This window comes from Rhopilema esculentum, chromosome 1 (assembly GCF_057945365.1).
Source record: "Rhopilema esculentum isolate cy_ngs chromosome 1, ASM5794536v1, whole genome shotgun sequence".
Lineage (NCBI taxonomy): Eukaryota > Metazoa > Cnidaria > Scyphozoa > Rhizostomeae > Rhizostomatidae > Rhopilema > Rhopilema esculentum.
The window spans coordinates 3,540,035-3,556,295 of NC_142815.1; the positions used below are offsets into that span (position 1 = coordinate 3,540,035).

Below are 16,261 nucleotides of genomic sequence, written 5' to 3' on the forward strand. Positions count from 1 at the left end.
AACCCTTTTTTCTACAACTAAGCGAAAGGGCAACATGAATCTTCTGCGGTTGTAAAAATAACAGAGCAACTCTTGCTAAAAATCCATCCTTGGAAATAAAGTTGCTGGAGGACAATTTAAGGTTGGCACTTACAATCAAAGAAATACAACAAGGAAAAAGCGCTACAAATGACAAAAAAAGGTTTCAAAGAATTCAAGTTCATAAATAAATGATGTGCTTTAAACTAGGTTACAGTATTTCTAAGCCTATTCACTGATTATGACACAAGCAAGAAGGGGTCTCCACCGGTGGGAATTTTCTGCAAAAGGGTATTTGTCCTGCTTTGTTTTGCCTATAAGAAAAGCAAGAGCAAAGCATGGAACAGAGACTGACAAACAGGAGTGAGGCCAGACAAAAATGCTGAGACATACCTAACCCTAACCCTAACACTAACCCTAACCCTAACCCTAACCCTAACCCTAACCCTAACCCTAACCCTAACCCTAAACCTAAACCTAAACCTAAACCTAAACCTAACCCTAACCCTAACCCTAGCCCTTTACTTGAAATAATTAATCATACTAATTTATGACTATTAACCATGCTTATTTATGACTATCAGGTCGAGCAGTATGGAAACTAGACAATTCCGAGACATACATACACTGATCTATGAACAAGATTAGTGCATACACAGCAACACAAAGATTTGTAAACAGATATCATTTGAGAAAAGCATTGTATTTGAAAAAGGGGCAGCTGTTAGTGGAGTATGATGGGGTAACTGGAAGGAAAATCATAAAGCTGATACTTTTGAGAGAAAATTGGGGAAGTGGGGCAGGGGAATGTTACCAATTCCTGCATGTATCTTAAGAGTTATACTTATTGCATTCAAAGGTTTTACAGTTCAAACATTATTCAGTTGCGAAGTCTTTCGGTGAGTATCGATATACGACAATTGTGCAGAAAAACGAGGGAAAGCGCGTGTAATCCCTCAACTTTTAACTCATAGGGTAAGATGGTGGAGCATTTTGTTGTTGGCCAGGTTGAACCACAGTTCCTGGGGCCTGCACAATAACTGTTGTGTTTTGACTGCCCTGAAAAACAAAAGAGAAACTATTATTCATCCAGGCTGTGAATCTTGAAAGACGAAGTTTTACCAAATGAGGACCCTGGGTACGAGCGCCTCATAAATCCCGGGATGAAGTATTGTAGACAGCTTGCTCAACATTTTTTCTGAGACTAAATAATGGACACTCTGGAACCCAGGGCACCAAATTAGAAGAGGCAAAATATTAAATTTCATTTCTTAATACTTCACTTCTTTCTTCTTTCTCTCTTATTTTTTTCATTTTTTTTTCTCTTATAATTGCAACATACGGGCATGTAAAAACATTTTAATATAGAAAGAGGAAATTTTACGATAAAAGGGGGAAATATAAGGGATACTGGAGAGCACTGTGCAATATGTGCCAATGAGAAATCATGCAAGATGCAGAGATGGATGAAACCATCCTATCACCTGTTACTCTGGATACCCAAGCCACATAAAGTCAAGAGTGGAAACAGAAGATAGGAGTGAAGATGCAGAGGAGTGTCTCTTTCTTCTCTGCTAGCCTCTCCAACGCTTCTCTACTCGACATTCTGTTTTGTGGATCTGGTACCCAGGGTAATCACCTCTCTTCCACAAACTAAAAGCTATAAATCCAAACGATAATTCCGACCATCTAGTGAAAATTGAGCCATGCTCTACCCCTGCAGCCCCTCCAACCTTGCTTACATATAGGTAGGTCAGAATATGATTACCTCTAAGACAGGTATCTTCTACTGGCTGAATCAAGCTTTTTTGTTGAATAAAGGACTGCTGAATATTCACCGAATTTTGTTGAATATTCACCGAAAAAGCACCCACACATGGCTAAAACTCCTCGTTTTTGAGAAAAAACGTTATTCAAAATTGCATTTTACAGTAGCTCAGCCTCAGCTTGTTCTTAATTTGTTCTTAACTTTTGACCAATTTTGAGGCTCGTGTTCTTGTAATATTGTTCTTTTAGAAAAGAGTGTAAATAATGAAGGCTCCTGCACTCATGGGGTAACATCGACGCAACGTGGTCTTATCGAGAGGAAAGACCAGGTTACTGCTCAATAAGCATAGCTTCTCAGTGCCTTAAAAGCTTCAATCGAAACAAGTGCAAAAGAAAAGTACAAAGCCTGAAAAAATCTTACCCTACAACATGTTGCAATGCAACCGAGAATGGATCCTGCCAAAGCAACTATGGCCGCAAAGATGGCGAACACGACAATACACCAGAGCAGAGAAACAATAGTTTTTATTGTGCTGCAGCTGTCAACTGGAAAAAAGGAAAACATTATTGCTATGACGTATATTTTTCCTACACTAGAACCCAGTACTTTAAGCATGCAATGCTTTATAGGCTACTAAATGAAATAGAATCCGCGGAAAATTGAAATAGTTTCAAAGATAGATAGAAAAGTGGAATTGCCCAAACTGTAAATGCAACGCTTTTTAGATGCTATTAGTTTGTGTCTTAAATTTTAGCTTTCATAAATCCCTTTACGTATTACACTGTAAATATATTTTGTTTATTTATGTACATTTAATTTTTTATTCATTTATTTGTGTAGCTATTTATTCATCTGTATTAATTTTCTTTGTACATACTGTATAATATTGTATATAGTGAGCTACATCACTGGTTACAATTGTGGGGGTTTATTACACCTGTCCCCTTCCGTTCGACAAACCCCTAAATTCAAATCCTCATAGTGTCACTATGCAGGCGCATTCGATATATATGGCGCCAATTCTCAAAATTCTCAAAATGGCCAAGAGGAATTTTGTCGTGTTTTGTTTTCAAGGAATCGTGACAAGAAAACTGATCATAGATGCAAAGCAAAACTAAAAGCAACACTAAATTAGGTAAGCTTCATTTCAGATAATTTTCCAAATGAATCGTGGTTCTCCAAAGAACGATTTATCGACTAGTTCTATATTTTATGGCCTAAGCTACATCGAAGCCTTCGTTTCTAATATCATTTAATATTAAAGAAAACGTTTGGGTTGGAACATAAACATCAGCGTTAATAAACATACATCACTATAACTTCAGGGTGAACATGAATATTTCATCGGATTTGGGGTTGAAGAAGGGGCAAACTTTTCCCAACGTATAACATGGAGATTTCATTTCATTTTTATTTTGAAGCAATTCAAGGATGGCGACCCTTCACCATTGTATATTTTTAAGGGACCCATAACAAATTAAAACTCATATTAAATCTATTTCTAATTAAGAATCAATAAGCTCACATTGACAAAGATCTAAGTTCTAAGCTCGGATTAGGCCTTAATCAAATAATATGTGAACTATTCAGTAGATTTTAAATAGAAGAAGAGATCGAAGAGAGAAACTATTTTTTTGTCAAAAAGGAACACACATTATTGGACTTTGGTGGAGATTTTTTTAATATAAACACATCGCACCATGAAGTTTGAAAATCATATATGGGATATTTCATATCAAATGTACTCAGCTTGTAAAATGACCCTTAAAATTGATGTTTTTTATAATTTGCATGGGTGTAGGGCCTTATAAGAAAAAACTCACCCCCAAAATTACAGGGCTCTAGATCAACTGGTTTCTGAGTTTTGATGGGTCGAAAATTGCAAAATTTCCAAAATCTTTTAGATGATAATTTTTTATCAATCGATTTCGTTTCGCTGCCCGAAAAAGTGACCAAAAGATTATTTAAACAAAAATAGATTTTTTACTCAATTTGATGTTTGTGCAATTTGTCAAATCCCTTCACGATTTTTTTCTAACCCCGCTGTAATTATGAACCCCCGGTTTAAGCATGCTAACTCGTTCATATTATGCATTGTGTGCAAGAACACGCAAAAAATTTATATGTAAATTTATGATAATAAATGCTAATCATTCGTTAATTCGATTGAAGTGTTTTGCGTCATTGCTGGTGGTGTGACTTGATAAATTTTAATGGCCTAAATTTTCAAAAACAGGGCTAGTTAATTGAGAACTTGTCGAAGAATTAAGATGCTTGATTAATAATTCAAAGATTCTTTGTTTTTGCGAAGTACTTGTTGTCGAGCATGTAAAAATGGCTGCAAAGGTTTTTTAATTGCAGCGTTATAAAACTTTATTCTTAAAACTAGTTTCCACTTATGCCAAGAATTCTTGCAATTCAGAAAAAAGATGACAGAACTGTGTAAAATTAAGGTTTTGTAATATAATCTTGGTACAATATTAAAAAAAATTGCAATTGGGTTTTTGCCCGTTGAAAATTTCGTACCATTCACCCTACATAAATAAGCTATCAGTTTATGTCCCTAAAAATTTAAATTGTGCTTTTAGGACGAGGTATGACTTTGTGATGATAGGGAAGTATGTTCAAAGGAGAAAATGGTTTTCTTATTTTACCGATTTCTTCGGTTTTCTAATGCATTCCTTGAAATACTTCTCGTTGCCTTGTTGAGATTTCTACTCTTATCGGTTGGGTAACAGAATATTGTTCAGAGGCTACGGAGGAGCGTCAATAAGAGACTGCGGAGAACAACGGCGGAATGGCAAGAGAGGCTGGTTGAAACTGTGCAGGCCATTGTTCGCCCACAATGGATAAGGAGTTTGGTAGTAATATACGGAGGAGAAAGATGATACAGGGATGAAGGCTCTCTGCTTAGGCTTGTTTATTCTTCACTTGCTCACGCTACAGCACCAGTGTACATCACATGCATCCTCTACGTCACTCACAATATCACGTGTCTGCTCATTCCTGCTGCTTACTAACCATTGGTTGCGTTAAATTTCACACTTTTTAAAGGCATTGAGCCATGGTAAAAGGACAAAATACTTCCGCAAATAAATTCTAAGAAAACACAGCTTCATTCTAAGAACTGGCGCATTCTAAGACTTCGTAATCTTAACTTGACTTCTAGACCGATCTGAATGAATCATGCATCAACGGCATTGAGTCATGACTAAAGGAGAGGGTATACCCAAGTATGCGCAGTAACGATTTGAGCTCTTTTGGAGAGTAAAACAAATGTGAGTTTGATGCTGTATGTCTTTAAATAGAGATGTTCGCCTTTGGAATCATCAGAATTATAATGCGATACAGTTACACCTTATGTCGCTCGAGAATAATTTAAGATTTATCTTAGCCTAAAATCGTAAAATTGTAAAAAGATTGGAGCAAAAATAGGTATTCTCATAAAAAAGCATGTATGTATTTGTCGCTTCTTTATATTCATAATGTAATGTATTAGGCATAAACCATTTTATACTAGCCTCGGATTAGAGTTGATAGAGGAGATTAGATCAGGGTCGGAGTGAAAACATGGCGTCTTGTCTCGTGTGCTCTAGGTCTAGCGTTAGGTCGCAGCGGATCTTAGGCATCGAGCGCGCATACACAACACATAACTTTATATATTAATGGCGAATCAGGACCGAAAAATCCGATTAATCTCGTGGCATACATGCCAAGGAGTTTTTTGCCTTTATTAGCGTATCACATATGTTCAGGGGAGGTTCGAAACAATACTTTCTTAAACCAATCAGTGTTTCAGGGTTATAGCACATGCGCATTAATAACAGTATTCACACAGATGTACTATCTGGGAACACACAACACTTAAACTTCCCGCCAGGGCTTCAAGTGATAATGCGCATGTGCAATGACTCTGAAACGGGGGCTAATGCATGTCTGGAAGACGGCCATGATTCATCTCCCCGAACAAGTAGTATGACATCCATCGAAGCAAGTTGCCTATTCACAATCAACATATCTGCCTTTCTGATTGTCCAGTTTCATACACAGTGGGACACTCTTGTATTGGTCAATACTAGGGATTTGTGACCAAACTGGATGGGCTTTAAAGGTAACTGTTGTGACTCGGGCGGGACAAAAGTGTGTACCACAGAGAGACACATGCTTTCTAACAAGAAGATATATATATATATATAAGTATATATATATGATTATATGTAATTATTTATACTCAAGAGAGAGAACCTCTCTCTATGCCTCGTGTATCTAACTCTAATCAATACTGGCGACGGGAGGGCGTAATAAGAAGAGAGTGCGGAAATGCCAAATATGGTAAGACCTTCTCACCATGTGTCCCGGAGCCCTGGACCCAAATGGAGGTTTTCTGTCTCCTTCGCAACAGTAACAACCTGCAGATGGGTCCGAATTTCTCAGTGAAAATCAGATCTGCCTTCTCATTGTTTCTTCAAATGGTACCCATAATTCCGCACATACAGTATTTCAAAAATTTGTACCTCTAATTCTGTCCTTATCAAAAAAAGTACCTTTAAATGATGGCACGTCTCTGTACCTCAAACCTATTAATTTATCACCCCCCCCCCCTTCGAATCTGCCTCACAAATGTGTGGCCCCGTTAGTTCCTACAACTAAGCACAAGGTGATAAGGAATACATACCTTGGTATTTATAAACCGCGCCATTATGAGAACAGTAACACCAGTTTTTGCCAAGGATGGTTCTGTTGGAACAGTTATTTGTAAGCTCAGATACAATCGAGGCCCAAATTCCGATTATGAGGAACATCAATATGGCGGCAATACCGTCGATTATGAAACAAATGATGTTCAAAACCATGAAAGCAACCATCTAGGAGAAGAAATGTAGAGAGGCTTTAAATTCTGGGATTTTCCAATAGTGATGTCATGTCATGTTATGTCATGCACTTCCATTTCGAAGCATGTCATTTGATGTCCTGTCCTGTCCTGTCCTGTCCTGTCCTGTCCTGTCCTGTCCTGTCCTGTCCTGTCCTGTCCTGTCCTGTCCTGTCCTGTCCTGTCCTGTCCTGTCCTGTCCTGTCCTGTCCTGTCCTGTCCTGTCCTGTCCTGTCCTGTCCTGTCCTGTCCTGTCCTGTCCTGTCCTGTCCTGTCCTGTCCTGTCCTGTCCTGTCCTGTCCTGTCCTGTCCTGTCCTGTCCTGTCCTGTCCTGTCCTGTCCTGTCCTGTCCTGTCCTGTCCTGTCCTGTCCTGTCCTGTCACATGTCACATGTCATATGTCATATGTCACATGTCATGTTTCATATTTGATATGTCATGTTTCATATTTGATATGTCATATGTCATTTGTCATGTATCCTGTACAGCTCTATCTTGAGTCATACGTCGTGACCTATTCTGTCATATGTCATATTTCATATGACATACTGTATATCACGTTAAGTAGCATCTCGCCATGTCAAGTAGCGCAGTACCATGTCATCAACTTAGACCAAGTTTGGTCATCATGTGTTACGACTCCAAAACAACAGATTAAGCAAAGTAGTAAAAAAGTAAGACTTACGGCACAAAAGTTCTTTGTCACACCAGAGACAATTCCTAATATCCCAGGAATCAGATACTGCAAAGGAAAATTACGAGAAATGAGCATTTGAGGGTCAAAGGTTCTAATTGCTAGACGCTTCAGGGTCAAAGGTTCTAATTGCTAGACGCTTCAGGGTCAAAGGTTCTTATTGCTAGACGCCTCAGGGTCAAAGGTTCTAATTGCTAGACGCTTCAGGGTCAAAGGTTCTAATTGCTAGACGCTTCAGGGTCAAAGGTTCTAATTGCTAGACGCTTCAGGGTCAAAGGTTCTAATTGCTAGACGCTTCAGGGTCAAAGGTTCTAATTGCTAGACGCTTCAGGGTCAAAGGTTCTAATTGCTAGACGCTTCAGGGTCAAAGGTTCTTATTGCTAGACGCCTCAGGGTCAAAGGTTCCTATTGCTAGACGCTTCAGGGTCAAAGGTTCTGATTGCTAGACGCCTCAGGGTCAAAGGTTCCTATTGCTAGACGCTTCAGGGTCAAAGGTTCTTATTGCTAGACGCCTCAGGGTCAAAGGTTCCTATTGCTAGACGCTTCAGGGTCAAAGGTTCTGATTGCTAGACGCCTCAGGGTCAAAGGCTCCTATTGCTAGACGCTTCAGGGTCAAAGGTTCTGATTGCTAGACGCCTCAGGGTCAAAGGTTCTTATTGCTAGACGCCTCAGGGTCAAAGGTTCTTATTGCTAGACGCCTCAGGGTCAAAGGTTCTGATTGCTAGACGCCTCAGGGTCAAAGGTTCTTATTTAAAGGGGGGCTATTATAGATTTGCGGCTTAAAGCCTCGACCCTATTTCTACGTGCGGCCTACGGATTTGGCAATGGGTTGTTTCTGCGGATTGTGGCTTCACAGGGGCTATATTAGTTGATTTTGGGGCAAAGTATTTAATATGTAAAATCACTTTATTCTATGTTTTTTTCAGAAACACATTTATTTGCAAATTAGCAAAAAAAACTTGAGAACCTTCGCCAAAAACAAAAATTCGTCTCTTTTTCATTTAGCGTTAGATTATAATTATTTATGTAATTTAATTTAAAATGTATTATAAATAAGTTTTATTTCTTTTCATTTTTCAAAGGGCCAAAAGTAAGTCTCTTTTTAACGCTTATTTATTAAATTGTATAAATAAGTTTGAATAAAATGAAACAAAATTATCAGTCCTCTGTCGATATTGACTTGTTATTCTTCACCAACTTTTGCAATTTGTAACTGAATCTTTCCTTGACCTTCCAATTTTCTAAGGGTTTCTCAATTGTTATCTGCCTTAGTGTCTTATCTTTACAGAGAAAAAGTAAATCTCCAAACAATCCCTTGAAATATTTCCAGCTACACGTGAAGACATCTTTAAATTTTAATTATTTTCTTACCTCAATTTAGGTCATATAAAATATTTAGTGCCGGCGCGCGTGTATACAATTAAATAATTGCTTCTCTCAATTACCAATCAAGCAACGTGGCTGCAACTCGAAAACGGGCGACAAAAGATTAACCGCGCGGCCAAAATGATTCTTGCGTACTCATACCCTACGATGGGAAGTGGAAGGGGAATTAAAATCGCAGAAAATGGAAAACTATTTTTCTATATGTAATAAGGAATTTAATCTATCTTCTCATGGTACAGAATTTAAAAACGGATTTGAAAAAATCAAGCATTTTGAAACATCTTACTGGAGCTTTTTATCGGTCACTCTCTACAGAGTATAAAACGTGAGAACATAGATCGAAAACTCAAGAAATTTTATCTATGGAAAATTGGCCAAGGCATGGAAAAACTTACTCGCCAATTGGCTTGTTGATAATTTTATCAAAATCTGTTTTAAATTTTCACGAAATAGTCTAAAAGAAAACCTCTAAATAGAGTTCTAAGGTGATGATGTCACAAAAAAAATTTTAAACAATTTTTTTGCGGTACAGGATTTGAAAATGGCTTCGAAAAAAGCAAAGATTTTACAACATGCTAAAAGCTTTTTCGTCTGACACTCCTAAGAGCATAAAACGTCAGAATAAGGGTCCGAAAGAACACGATGAAAAATATATACCCAGTTGTGGATCGAAATAGGCCAATCAGAAAAACGCAAGCACAAGACCGGTATAGTTGACCAATCAATGCCGCGAGCCTAAAGAAAATTACCAATGGAGTCCAAGAGAGAAAACGAACTCCTTCTGTCTACACAATGGCGGCTTTTTCGTTTGTATGTTTGTAAATTTTTTTTTAGAAATTTTGAATTTCAATCCTACAGCTTGAAAGAGAATCATGAATTACCCCTACTCCTACGTATGCAAACTCATTTGAAGGTATTACGAATTGGCAGAGGGCAAATGAACACAGACTTGTATCGAGAGTCGCATCAAACTTCAGAACTTTGGTCTCTGGACATAACTTTCTGGGCCTAGCCAAAATAACAGTTATTTGTTAGCAAATTTCAAATCTTTTATCGTCCATTTTTCAACCGAATGTTGTCATATTTAACTGATATGTGTATGTGTTTCACGGTGTCGATGGTCTTTTGTTAAATGCCCACAAAACAATATTTGTAAAATAGATCTTTCTTGACGTCATATTCAAAAACAGCATTGGGGAAAATTGTATAGAATAAAACCATTAAATGACGGTTTTCTGAACGAATAAAAAATAGGTAAGATGTTTCGCGCATAACACATATCTCGAAATGTTATACCTATTATTTCATTCATGTACAAAGTCGTTATTAAATTGTATAATTTCTTTCTAATTATTCATCAACGTACAACACGCCAAACTTCATTGATTCTCGTGGAAAATTATAGCTTGTTTATCAGCTTTGCACCGAAATATTCCATCTCGTTAACAATAAGTATGTTTTTATTTTCAAAATCCTTTGTTAAAGTTTGTAAGAAGAAGTATTTTCGTAAATGAAGACGTTGTTAAAAAGTCCTCATTCATGCTTAGAGATAACTTTGTTTTATTTTGACATTTAAATAATGTTTTGTATGGTTTTCAATACCCAGCTGCTCCGTTCCGTATTTTAACTTCAATTTGGAATTACGTTAATCTTTCATGTATTCGTGTACAACTATAGTGCTTGAATTAATTTTTAGACCTCATGTGCTAAGATTTAATCTTTTATTAATAATTAATGAGTTAGAATAAAAAATATTATGTGCAAAAGTATGGGTTTTTATTGATAAGTTGTGAGCTAATATATGAAATATCATGTGCTTAAATATAAATTTTATTGATAACTTAAGAATTAATATAGAAAATATTATATGCTAAAATATAAATTCCTGTTAATGATTAATAAAATCTGTATACCTAATGAATCGTCTTCTATTACGCAATGAAATATGTACAGCTCCCCTCAAATAGGAAAGCCAAAAGTTATGTTTCTTAACCGCTTTTAGAGTGAAAAGCAACTCCAGTTCAAAGGAGAAATATACATTCGGCAACGAACTGCGGAGGAGACAAATGTATTCATTGGTTGCCAAGGCAACAGGTAAGTCATACGTGGAGAATTTTGTTTTGGTTTTTTTCATAATTTACTTAAATTTGCTTGTTACGAGACCTAGAGTATCTTTTTTCAAAGTATGGAGAGAATTGTGGTTTAATTTCGCAAGTTTTCCTACCTTGTCGGAATGTTTATTAATATATCCTCTTACCCCTCCCCACCTCTTAAAAAAACATCTAACTCCTTATCGCCGCCTTTTGGGGATACTTTTTTCCTCCTCACCGGAAGTGATTTGTGTTTACCGAAATTAGATATTATCTTCGTAGCCTTGACCAAACACTCTAGTCTCTTTCCATGCGCTTTGATCATAGTGCGGTATGCGGGACATTTTATAGAAGCCGCGAGACCGCGCGAAAATGCTGACGCGCGCTGATTAAAGCATCTGCTCAAGAAGCTGGTTACAATCAAAATTTTTCATCAGATGTGGGAAACTTTCTGTCAAATATTGGTTTAGCAATCATACTTATCACAAAAACGCAAGCACATGATCAGCATAGTTATCCAATCAGTGCCGTGAGCCTAAAGAAAATTACCACTGGAGTCCAAGAGAGAAAACGAACTCCTTCTGTCTGCACAATGGCGGCTTTTTCGTTTGTATGTACTAATAGATCCAAAACTGACGGAATCTTGTGATTAAGGTTAGTTTTGGAATCGATCTACAAACAAACGAAGAAGCATCATACTTATGTATATATTGCTTTAAAAGTTGCTTTAAAAGATCAGGCTTATTTTCAAAACTCGCATTTATTTACCAGTTCTTCACAATCGGAACATTTTGTTTCTTACGTTTGTTCAACTATTTTTTCACAAGTGACATAAACAGATTGAGTAAAGAGATGAGCAACCGCGCCGAAAAAGGAAGGTTGACTCGAGGGGAGTATTTGATGATTACGAGGCAGGGGGGTGGTGTGGTATAAAATTCATCTCAAAGTAGCCATTAAAATAGTTACTTTATTTCATTTCGTTTCATTTCATTTCATTTTCTACACCTTTTTTGAAATAGCATATAATTTTTTGCAGAGCCTCAATTTTCTTAAATTTTCCATTTCGAGCCTTAGATCATTCTTAAATTATTCTCAAGCGATACAAGATGTAACTGTTAGCAAATGGGTGCGCCATTGTCAATTTCTGCACACTGGTCAGTAATTTAAGCAACACCTAGATTTTCTTCTTCTATATCTTGGTCGGTAAATTTACACTTAGTGGACCATCCACCCTCCTAGTCTAGAAGCTACAATCCTTGCCAAAATTGTTGGAACACTTGTGCAAAGTTGAAGCTTCTTTAGAAAAATCCCCCCCCCCCCACCCCCACATGTAAAATGTAATTTTTTATAAAAATACAATGTTGCTCAATTCGGCTGAAGATAAAATATTTTGGCACTGATTGGTCAACTATACCGGTCTTGTGCTTGCGTTTTTCTGATTGGCCTATTTCGATCCACAACTGGGTATATATTTTTCCATCGTGTTTTTTCGGAACCTATTCTGACGTTTTATGCTCTGAGGAGTGTCAGACGAAAAAGCTTTTAGTATGTCGTAAAATGTTTGCTTTTTTTCAAAGCCATTTTCAAATTCTGTACCGCAAAAAAATTGTTCAAATAAATTAACATTGTACGGGGGAAGGGGGTCGAAATTTTTGAAGCGGTAGTGATATTTTGGCAAGGTAGTTTTAGACTTGCTTTGTTTATTTGCATGCTGCAATGGGAAGGCGTTCCAGTTATTTTTGGCAAGGATTTAGGTGACTGTAACTCTGCATTAAGTAGAACGATTCAGAAGTCTAACGTATAGAAAGGATCGCTAGTGTTTCAGTCCCAGGTCTTTTTTTTGCTTATTTTCTTTCTTTCATGTAGTTTATTGCGATCTTTGAATGGCAGTTTGTAAAGTAATTGAATTTATAATTGAAGGTTTTCCCTGCATGAATATTCTAAAATTCAATTGTTTTCCCCAATGGCGGCGCCAGCCACTGAGCCCTGGGGGGGGGGGACAAACCAAAGAAATTGAAGCCACGTCCTTTTAACCACCAGAAAACGCCCTTTTTCCCAACAGGGACGCCAATTTAATCCTAAGGGAACGCCTTTGACTAGCTTTTGCTTGGAAATTGGCAGTTTGAAAATCATAGGATTGCATCACAAATATACATATGTTAAAATATTACCCCTCCCCCAACATTTTCTCATCGAATTAGACGAAGAACAAAATCGATTCTGCTGAGAACTGGGGGGACGTGTCGGGTCCCCCCCGTGGCACCGCTACTGGTTTTCCCTGTTTTTGTTGCATATATTTTATAAGAACTTTCAATTGATTTGCATTTGTGGATGATTTTATTTCCTTTGAAAGAGAATTCCAAATCTTTGGACCCAAAAAGCTAAAAGATCTAGTACCGTACCTTGCAGTTTTAACCTTGGGAACAGTATTAACTCCTCAAGGATTATAGCTATCGGGTTCATTTGTAGACTGTTTGAAAATCCGTTACAGTTAGGCACAAAACTTACTCTTGCATAACAGAATCAATTTGTTTATCAGTTACTTAGGCGACAATTCCTTTGGTTTCGGCGCCTTTTTCTCCATCAAATCTTGAAAATAAAAGCCTTACATAACAATGAGAAGTATTCAAGTTTATTTAAGTTACAAAATCCGTGGTGACAATTATCTAAATGCCTATGGGTGTTCTTTGTATGGTAGTCTTATAATAGACATTCATCAAATACTCGCGTAACCGCTTAACTGCACATTCCGTACCGCCTGCGACGTATGGCTTTGCCGTATCCGGTGTTTAACCAAGTCATTTCAAACATATTGAAATCTTTTCCAACACTAACCCAAATCGTAATTTAGGTTATGGTATGTATTACACTCTTTTTTTATAAGAACCAGCAAATTTAAAATCAGGCTGACTGTTCTTATTTTTTTCGAAAATCTAAGGCTGGATTGTTCTTAATTTGTTCTTAAATTAAGAAGGTGTAAGCAGTGCTATTGCTAGCTTTTTCGCTCTAAGGAAGTGTTCAGGCCTCATTTGCCAACAAACTGAGTGAGACAGCCTTAATTTGCTGACAAATTTGAATATTCACTGAAAATGCACCCACACATCGCTAAAAATCCTCGATTTTGAGAAAAAACGTTGTTCAAAATTGCATTTTGCAGTAGCTCAACCTCAGCTTGTTCTTAATTTGTTGTTAACTTTTGACCAGTTTTGAGGCTCGTGTTCTTATTAAAAAAAAGAGTGTAGCTGATTCACTCGAACTGTACAATCTTTTCTGGCTGATTAAATTCCGATATGCGAATATATTGATTTCGCACTTTAACCCGACCCCTTGAACGTAAAAATACACAAGCAAAGGAATATGTGAAGAGACAAAATACAACGAAAATGTCGGCCTCAGAGTCCTGAGGTAGTTAACCTTCATCTAGGCAAAAACATCCCAGAAGGCAAACCTTTCTCACAAAACAATAGAAAATGGGCGTGGCGTGGCGTGGGTGTGTCATAGGAGCTTCTATTGTTTTTCGTGTACCTTCCTCCGGTCAGTGGTCGTGTGACCGTAATGTTTTCCTGACGCTGGTCGGCCTGACGAAATTGACAGACGTGGGGAGTCCGTCGGAAGCCATAGAACAAAGTGACCCGTAGGCGACACTAGAAATTGAGGTACACTGCAACAGTGGGACATAGCAACGGAGAGGGGGCGACAGAGGCATAGCAACGGAGGGGAACAGAAGCTGAGAGGCATAGCAACGGAGGGGCACAATAACAGTTATGTGGCGACGGACGGCATAGCAACGGAAGGGCATAGAAATGGAGGGAAAAGCAACGGAGGGGCACGTAAAGAGGCGCAAAGGGGCAAAGGGACCTTATACTCAGAACTTTCCGCTGGTTAATAATTTCTATCCTGAATTTAGTCCTAAAGTATTTTAAGTCTGATTTCCATGAAAAGATTTCTGATTGTCTGACTTCTTGTGTATAGTTACGGGAGTAACAAAGTAAGCGCTTTCAAGGCATGACCGCTAATCAGGTTTGAAGATGGATACATTCAATAGATTGCTAGAAATTGTGTATCTTCAGATAGAGAGTTCTAAACTCAAAGACAGAGGGGGCATCTCATCCACATAGAAGGAGCCCCTAGATTAAAGAGCGGGGAACGTGTTCAGCGGTCTCCCGGCTCCTCCACGCCTGCTGGTACATGAATGCCCGCGCGGTGTTTGTTTCTTAGAACAGTTTCAAATTTGACTAGCAAAGAAGGGCTCCGATCTGAAATTTCACAATGTTTGCTTGGCTGCAAGAGCGAGGAACAATTTATCAAAAGAAAAACTTCTTATATATATAATATCTGTTTGTAAAGATTTTATTTATAATTTGTTTCCAACTCTTCGAGGTTGCAGTCGCAATTTCAAGCAATTACTTGAGCGGTTTAGCAGATGCATAGTAAAACTCACCGGGATTCCCGCCCAGTAGGGCGATAATGACGCGTTACCAGCTATTTTGCCTCCGACGACGAAACTGCAGATCATGATGATTAGGCCAAACAGTATCTCCAAAGCGCCAATTACAATGGCTCCGATCCCATGTCCTCTCGCGATTGGTGCACCCATTTTCGAATGTTTTTCCTGCTTTTAAAGCCTCTGCTAGCTTTCTCAAATGATTCGAGTTCACTTGTGCTTCAACAGACCCTTACAGATCACCGCTGTTACCTCTATAACTGTATCACCTAGGACGCCGCTAGGATATATCACTACCCGGTGTTATGTGATATAAACAATCCATCTGACAACAGTTGCTACCTAAAAATGCTGTATGGGCATAATCACATGTATGCCATTGATTCAATAGAACTTGTTATTACTAAAAACCACAGACGCATTTAAACCTTTCATGAGCTTTACAATTATGAAATCAGGTCACAGAAACAGAGCAATAGGCGGAAAATCATTTTCGTAACCTGACCAATCAGAACACACCTTTTTTTGTTCATGAATAATTGATCCAATCAAATTTTAGTGGCTATATTGAGAAATTAATCAGGCAAAGCTGATTGGGTGATTACCAGATCCAGGCTACTTTGAGACGTTGCATAACATTTGTATGATATAGACGTTGCATAACAAAAGCTTCTTGCTTCATTCATAAAAAAGGTTAAGCGAATTGCTGATTATGTTGCGGGGTTCTGCGATACAAATATGCCATCTTATAAGGCATAGCTCAGTTCTAGTCTTATAAAGCATAGCTCACTTCTAGTCCTATAAAGCATAGCTCACTTCTAGTCTTATAAAGCATAGCTCACTTCTAGTCTTATGAAGCATAGCTCAGTTTTAGCTGCGACCATTTGTTCTCTGGCATTTTTGAGTTGATTAAGCCCTGAGAAATAAAATATAACAAATGGCTTTGAAAAAAGCAAACATTTTGAGTCATACTAAAGCTTTCGGTTTGACAC

The 16,261-nt window shown here is 37.8% G+C and overlaps 1 protein-coding gene across 1 annotated transcript; it reads right to left on the reverse strand.

Annotated features, from left to right (window-relative positions):
- Positions 1–182: 182 nt before the first annotated feature.
- On the reverse strand, positions 183–15,889 carry LOC135690231 (uncharacterized). The gene is made up of 5 exons (XM_065207733.2): positions 15,267–15,889; positions 7,341–7,397; positions 6,462–6,651; positions 2,207–2,331; positions 183–1,077 (listed from the first exon to the last, which is right to left on the reverse strand). The coding sequence occupies exons 1-5, from the start codon at positions 15,420–15,422 to the stop codon at positions 982–984; spliced, it is 624 nt and encodes a 207-aa protein (XP_065063805.1). The 5' UTR covers positions 15,423–15,889; the 3' UTR covers positions 183–981.
- Between the last annotated feature and the right edge of the window lie 372 nt (positions 15,890–16,261).

Excerpts from the sequence above, each read along its gene's own strand:
- LOC135690231 (XM_065207733.2), bottom strand. The coding sequence starts at position 15,422 with ATGGGTGCACCAATCGCGAGAGGACATGGGATCGGAGCCATTGTAATT. Across the intron at positions 7,398-15,266 it reads CCTACTGGGCGGGAATCCCG|TATCTGATTCCTGGGATATT; the intron begins GTGAGTTTTACT and ends TTTCCTTTGCAG. Across the intron at positions 6,652-7,340 it reads TGACAAAGAACTTTTGTGCC|ATGGTTGCTTTCATGGTTTT; the intron begins GTAAGTCTTACT and ends TTCTTCTCCTAG.